Genomic DNA, 7,869 nt, shown 5'->3' on the forward strand with positions numbered 1-7,869 from the left:
CCTTCATATTCAAATGAAAGATCAGATTTTTTTGTATTTGACTTTAGTGCTTCATTCCCTGCTTTTCACCAGGTGGTTTTACAACAGAAATTTCCACCTTCCATCCAAAAATAATCCTCTGTACCATATTCACGTAAGCACATACCTGCCATAGGTATCTTGGTCTTGTGAGTCCACAATGAGAGACAGGAATAAAGTTTCAAATGAGAAAGTAATAACAGATTCTGTGCACCATAAAGCAGATCGAAACCCAACTCATTACCTAAATATTCCCTCTGTCATCTCCCTTTGTGCCCCTCCCTAGTAACTCCTCTCGTTCAACACCAGCATGTGAGCTGAACTTATTCCAATCCAGAGATAGTTTTATGGGTGCAGAAATTCAGCTAAGCCATGTATTAAAACTATTTTTATAATATAAAAATATCAAGGATGAAGGGCATTGACATAAAACCAAAGAAATACATCACCCCACACCCCCTCCAAGAGCTCCGTTCTTTGGTCCTTGAATCTCACTTCCCTTTAGTGAAAGATTAGGAAGAAATAATCAGTTCAGGTTTCCTGATCTGCATAAGCATAGCTTAATTTTTTAGATATATTTAAATTAAACTAATACGCAGAACAATTAGGATTAAAGCAACTAGTGAACTTTACCCCAAATAATTAACAAAGTTTCTTTTAAAGCCAACTTCATGGATAATGCACAACCTGGAATATGCACCAGCCAAATGGAAGAGAAAAAAAGAAACAAAGATCAAATCAATGACTGACACAAAGCTTTTCATTCCAAAGCAAAACCAAGCAGATGGTGTCCTCCATCAGCGTGGGGAAGGGGAGAGAATCAGAACTGACCTACTGCAAGGAATGCTCCGACTCCATGTACTTTCACTGTTGGCATTTTTCTAGTAACTTCTAAGGCTAGTTGTAATCATGCAAATATCAAAGGGTACAACATTCAAAAGGATAAACCGTAACTGCTGTCAGAGCATACTCCCCCAGTTCTAGGAGCTTAGCTTCCCGTGCTCAAGGCGAGCTAGCTGATGAAGTCTGTTGTGAAGAAGCAACTTAGATACAGCCTCAGTGGAGGCCTTCCCAAAACAGCTCTCCTCCAAAGCCTCAGCAGGGCTCCTTCTGCCTGCCGGGTTATCAGAGTCAGCTCCTGGCTGCCTTCCCTCACAGAGTGGAGCAGCACCTGCCCTTGATGCATTCTGACAACTGGCATAATTTCAAAGACTCACTGCAAATGCCAGTTATGACCAGTCCATTTGACTGTGCTTTGATTTTTGCCAAACCACTGGTCTTTGAAGCTAACCAGTCATGGCTAATCGATATTTGAGACGTAAACAAGAATAAAAGAGTTTCTTGGATCTCTATCTATCTCTGTACAAATAAAAAGAGGTCATTTATTCCAGTTCCGGAAATAAGCTGCAGTACTACATACGCATGTTTTACTGATTTTATTAAACAAAGGTGTTTGTGCATGCTTGTGTCTGAGGGAAAGAAAGGAAAAAGAAGAGGACTGCCATTTACCTGTTCTGTTTCAGGGAAAAAAAAAAAAGGGGGGGGGAGGGTGTGCCTGGGTAAAAAAAGGGCATTCCCATTTCTGCTTTGTAGGGCAGAAGACACAGCTGTTAGTCTAACATCTTTATGCTATATCCTAACTAATTTTTTCCTGAGAACGTTCCTAGCAAATTAATAGACTTAGCTTTGACAGTACAGACAGCAGATGTGATCAGAAAGAAACCATGAACAGTAGCATTTCTCATCTCAACAATGCAGAGATTTAACTAAGCAACGTGCTGCTTAAAATGCCAGTAGTTATCGAAAATTTTGTCTGTCTCCCATTTCAACTTTATCAACAGCAGGAAGTGTGAGGGAAGAGGCTAAAAAAAAGACAGATCTTGATGTTATCTATACAATAAATTTAGACTTTTTTGGAATTCTACAGATTAGAGATATTTGACTGGCTCTACTAAACTAGAAAGTCTTAGAGAGTTTAAAATACTGAGCTTTGAAGAGAAACAATTGAGATAAGAGCTAGTGCAAAGCTAGACTAGATTTTAACCCAAGAATACTGAATTCCTGACAGATCTTGTTTCTAACACAAACGGATCCTTGGACATACAGACTGTAGTTTGACAATCTTAATTCAAATATAGGGCAAGCAGAATGGTACAGTTTACCAAAGTCTTCGGGGATGTAGGTAACTTTTTAAACATATATTTACTGGATGGGCTGATGAAAGTGATTTTCCCAACACTACAGCTGTAATTCTTGCCAGTCCACATCTACTGAACCCCAGCACCAGTACTTCATTATGCATACCTTGGTACATAATTGAAAGACTATTTATCTTCCCCTTAAACTCTTCACCCAAGAAGATTTAGAGTGGAAAAAGCAGATATACGTAGAAGAAGCTGCTTCATGATTTATTGTTAAGACTGAAACTAACCATATGAGCAATCTTGGTGAGACAGCAAAGTTGAATTGCTATTTTTGGCAGCAGATGTCAGTAGGAGTCCAATGGTTTTAGGCAAAACAGGAGCGCATCTCCAGTCACATGGCGATTAGCAGCTCCATTCCTCTTTTAGAGGAGGTTACTCCTTTCTGAGTCACTACACTGACCTCCTGAATCCTACTACTGAAGAGCTTTGTTCCGATCAAACAAAAGCCTAGTAATATGATGGTCATGCTCTTTGACAAGTCTAGCTCTACTTCTGTCTGTCATCCACATGTCTCTGCAGTCCACTAACTTGTCAAACCAGCAACTCAGATCCAAACTTTGTTAATCCACTCTCGAGTAATCCAAACCCAAGTTTGACTAAACTCAGCAACCCAGCCATATCCAGCTCTAAATAAAGAAAAGGCGGGGGTGGGGGGCGTGTGCAGAATCAACAACAATCAAGATACAAGAATGAATACTTGGGAAGAAATTTTATACTAAAGTTGTTCCCACGTTAGCAACAGCAGAGATGCTCTAACTCACCTCAAGGGCTATAGTAATTAAAACAACAGCTATCTACTACTTATAAAAATCTTACAATGGTCCTTCACTCCTGCAAGTAAGAGGACTAGGCAACACTCTGGATTTAAGTTTGATCGGATTCTCTGCTTAATCTGCAGCAAACAGGAGAGGTCCAAGAAATTCTCACTTTCAAGAACTTCATACTTTGCATCTTCTATAGCTTAGGTCAAGTGCATCTGTCACCTATCTTCCCCACTCCTTCCCACCGAAAGTCCAAGAGCCTTCACATATTGTGCCCATTTATCTTTACTGCCAGAACAATACACAGCCCTGCAAGCTTTGCACCCTCACCTCCCCCATGCCAGGGAGTTATGGGTCTCTATTTTCATATAGCACTTTTACTTCTTTGGCAAGATGGAAGAGTTCTTTAAGGTGTTAATATTTTAGCTTCCCTTAAGGGAAGAAGCAAAGCCAAAAGACAAACATCACCAAGGTGAATAAAAAGCCCCACAGGCTTAGTCAGTTATATTTTAAATTATCCCTGCTACAGACTTGCACACCCACTGTTTTTGGCTTGGGAGCTGGACTCCTGCTACATTAACTCTTCTCCTGAGTACACCTCGAGCTACTACGAACAGATAACAGTGTTCTCTCTCTGCTTTTAACAAGGGGATGAAAGTCAAGTTAGTGGCTCAGATTCATCTCTGACAGTCTGGTACAGACCAGTGATACCATCTGCCTCTGAGCTCCCTCCTCATATTTCAGCCTAAGCATAAACAAGCTGTTCATAGTCATCATTTTAGGCAGCCAAGAATTTATCATACCATGTAGGTATAGTCACAGTCTCTTTCAAGGGAGGGAACCCCCCCCAAAAAATAGAAAATGGAGTAGCAGCTCAGGACACTGCAATAGGACTATGGAAGAACAGAAATTAGGATAGGGTGAAAGGAACAATAAAATTCCCTCCCAAAGATACCAGCCAGTGAAAGCAAAATGCAAAACAGTGCAAAAAGGAGGAAACAAAGGTCTAGTGTTCTCATGCATTCTGATGTGGCTTGAGCACTATCAACGGAAGTCATTAAATCAGCCATACAAACATATGAAAAGCATGTAGTTGTTTTCTATTAAGAGTAACACATAAGTCAAAAACAAACAAATGCAGTGCATGCATCTTACTACCTGAACGCTACATTTTAGAGGAGACTTCAGAGCATTTTCACTGGATGCATGTCAAATTGAATTTGAATATACGAATGGAAAATAAATAAATCAAACTTTACAAATTCAGGCAAACAGAAGAATCTGATCACCAGAAATCTTTTCCACTTGAAACAAGTGAGGGCAATTTTATTTGAGAGTTACTGTTAATAGAGTTTTCATTACAGGAACACTGCCTCTTTCCTTAGACTGCCCAGAATCCACCCTCACTCTTCTACTGGGAAGCATCATTCCACAACTGGCCTCATGCCTGGTTCCAAGCTTGTAATGACAAGGAAAATCATGTCTACAGCACTCTCTCACATCCCAGGGGGGAATGGAGGCATGCAGCAACAACAAACACTTCCCCCCCCCCACAGACCCTATGGACACAAATGCTTCAGAAGCAGCCAATACGTATGGGAGAACATAAGCCCTATATCTTAGATAAATGTTATTTCTTTTTAAAGGAGAAACCTGGTCTGCTGCAGTATTATTTACCTGCTTCTGGAAAACAAGCAACAACGTCACATGAAAACTATTAATTCTTTTAACAGATAAATAGAATATCCAAGTTAATAATAAGAATACTACTGTTGCTCTATTGCCTTCTTCAATGTATGAGAAGAAAATTCATAGTGTTAGAAAGCAGCTAAAGTTTTACTGCCAGTTCAGTGTACCACAGGAGTCCAAGCAACGGCACTATTATCACGTTACAGGCAAAGCTATGCTGCCAGCTCAGGGAAGAAAAATAGACAGCCCATACACAAAAACAACCATTTGTTAAATTTCCATGAACAACAGATGTGCACAATACAAAAGGCTACATGGTAGTTTCCTCCTCAATCTGCCACCCTCAAGCAGATTGTCTTTGCAAGATAAACAACTCCTCTGTGTATGCTGGCAACTGTCATTGTTTCAGGATGGGCCCTCACAGCAAAACCTGTTACAATCCATGTGCCATCTGAACCTGCTCATAAGAGAGCTGCAGAGATTTAAGAAACAACAAAGATCAACACCGACTGAAAAATACTCCTACCCTAGTTGAAGAATACGGCAGCAATACGAAACTGAAACTGCAGGAAGAAGAAATCCTAGAGCCTTTAAAAATTGTACGGGAACCGCAAGAAAACATCTCCATGTGCATTATTGATTAATGAGTAAGCAACTAAACAGTGAAAGTATTTTTTACCTTCCGCTTATTTTTTAGTTTAGCTTGCTTCATTTCTATCCCCACAACTTTCTGAATTCAGAAAGCGCTTATATCCTCCTTTCTTTCTACCTTCTCCAAGCTCCTATTGAAGTGAGCTTGTGTCATGCAAATTAGTTTTTTCTGTGGGTTTTGGTTTTTTTTTTCCCCAAAAAGAATTCTTACAAAATGGAAGTACTAGATCTGAACTACTTGAAAGAGAACCCCAATCCTTGCAGCATAGAATTCTGTTGTCGATATAAAAATAAACTGCTGCCTACAGTCTTGCCTAGAATAACATATCCTCCTTTCAAATCTGGTAACTTGTTAGTTTAAAATAAACTCTAAGCACAGTAAGTTCCAGACCTGCTTTTATTCCAGTATATAAGACCTCTTTTAGACACCCTCTCTATGTTTGTAGAGGTTATAGATCATGCTCACTAGAATTCAGATATTGCCAGGGATGGCATACGTCTCAACTTCGCACAAAACAAGACAGGAAAGGAATGTCTACTCATTTGATTGTGAACTGGGACATTTCAGCCTGTGAATCATAAGATATGCAGGATAAGCCTACAGGGCTGCACAGAACAATAGCTTCTGTTTTAAAGAGGTCTTATAATTCAGAATAAATTTGCTAGAGGGTTATTAGGCAATTATCTTTCCTCTGCATGCATATAAATTCCATTAACACTAACCACACATAGAGCAGATAACATAGTTCTTTCTGCAGTCCACTCCTGCAATCCATCCCCATCATAGTTTTCCATAACACTTTTTAGATTAAAGAGTCCCTGAGACAGAATTCAGCTTTAAAAGTTTCTATCCCTCATGTCCTGTTTCTAAAACTGTGATACAGTTTTCTGCAGTTCTCAGCTTGTAAAAGCAATAGATGTGAGAAGTTGAAACACAAATAAGCGCATGGATTTGCTTAAATAACAGTAGTGGTAACAGTGAAAAGACCAGAAACTTTCCATTCACACAGTGCTATTTGCAAGTGCTTTCACAGCAAAAATTCAGACAAGACCTCATAGGCAAATCAGAGAATTTCTCCAGAAAGTTCTGAACTTCACCTCCTGAAAGCATAGAAGTATTTTAGGACCAAGGTAAGTAGCTGGTAATGAATATGGAAAAAGCAAACATATGATGTGAGAAATCGAGGAACATAGTCAAGGGTATTACTGAACTGGATACACCGAGCGCACATAACGTTTTAAATGGCCTCACGTTTCTCTGGCTTTTCTTAAGTCAACATGGGAACAGCACGCACTCCGTACGCCTATAACGAGCTCAATGTGCCAACACAGAAGATGCGCGGGTACACCCAGCTGCCTCTGGGAAGCCGGAGAACACCGCGGTCGGCGAGCCGGCAGACCCCAGCCCTCTTTGTTCAGGGGAGCCCCACGGGGCCCCCGCTGCGGCTGTGCGCTCCTTCGGGCGCTTCAGGCGCGGGAGCGACTAAACGGCACGCACAAGCTGGTACGCGACAGGTCACCCTTTCCCGATACCGCAGAAACGCGGCAGGCATCGCCTGCCCCCGGGCATTTTGGGTTTCGTGATTCATTGGAAGGAACCGTCTCCACCCCACCCACACCACCCCCCGGGCTCGCAGCAAGCGGCTGAGTCACGCTTCCCCGAAACGACCTGCGAAAGGGATACCCTGCCAGGGGAGGAAGAAGATGAGGGCAGCCCCGCAGTCCCCTCCGCATGCCCCCCCCACCCCGGCGGCGAAGCCCCCGACGCCGCGCCGCGCCTTACCGAGCCCGGCCAGCCGCTCCACCAGCCCCGCGGCGCGGAGGGTAGCGGGGCCGTGATCCACTCCCCGCCGTTTCTGCGAGACAAAGAGAAGGGGGATGCGTTAGCCAGCGCTGCCTGCAGTCAGGTACGCGAGCCCCGCCGAGGGGAGGGGAGGGGAGCCCAGCGGCTGCGGCACCCGCCTGCCCCCTCGGCGGGGCGGAGGGCGCCTCCTCCCCCCCTCCCGCCGCGGCCGCGATGCCCACCTGCCCCCTGGAGAGCGGGGCTCCCACCAGCGCCACGGAGTGCGCCTGCTTGGGCAGCTGGAGCCCCGCGTCCGCCTGCTTGCGGAGGAGCCGGGCGAAGCTGCTGCGCAGAGCCATGATGGAGGAGCCGCCGAGCGACGCCCGCTGCCGCCCCGCTCCTTTTAACGGGCTCCAGCCCCGCGCGCGCCGCGGCCAGGAGCCGGGTCCCCGCCTCCCGCCCCTCACACGCCCGCGCCGCCCGGCCAACGGCAGCGCGCGCGCCCGGAGGTGTGTCCCGCCCCCCGCGGCGCACGCGGCTCAGCGCGCGACAGCCCGGGGGGGGGGGGGGGGAGGGGGAGCGCCTGGCACCGCGGGGCGGCCAACGGCTCCTCCGCAACGGCCAACGCCCCGCCGCGCCCGCGGGGCTCCCCTCCCTCTCCTCCCGCCCGGCCTCACGCCTTGCCCGGTCCTCCTCCTCCTCGCCGGGGTTTTTCCACTCCCAACCGCCGCCGCCCCGCGACGACGCTGGCCCGCCTCACCTC

At 45.2% G+C, this 7,869-nt stretch overlaps 1 protein-coding gene across 1 annotated transcript in view; it reads right to left on the reverse strand.

The window, feature by feature from the left end:
• Positions 1–7,563, reverse strand: part of ARG2 (arginase 2) — a 22,564-nt gene extending 15,001 nt beyond the window's left edge. Inside the window, exons 1-2 of the mRNA XM_075151879.1 lie at positions 7,349–7,563; positions 7,107–7,179 (exon numbers count right to left, since the gene is read on the reverse strand). Of these exons, the coding sequence (XP_075007980.1) occupies positions 7,107–7,179; positions 7,349–7,465 (190 nt within the window). The 5' untranslated portion in view covers positions 7,466–7,563. The remainder of the gene's footprint in view (positions 1–7,106; positions 7,180–7,348) is intronic.
• Positions 7,564–7,869: the final 306 nt, after the last annotated feature.

The sequence above is a fragment of the Calonectris borealis genome, chromosome 5, assembly GCF_964195595.1.
Source record: "Calonectris borealis chromosome 5, bCalBor7.hap1.2, whole genome shotgun sequence".
In the NCBI taxonomy this organism is placed as follows: domain Eukaryota; kingdom Metazoa; phylum Chordata; class Aves; order Procellariiformes; family Procellariidae; genus Calonectris; species Calonectris borealis.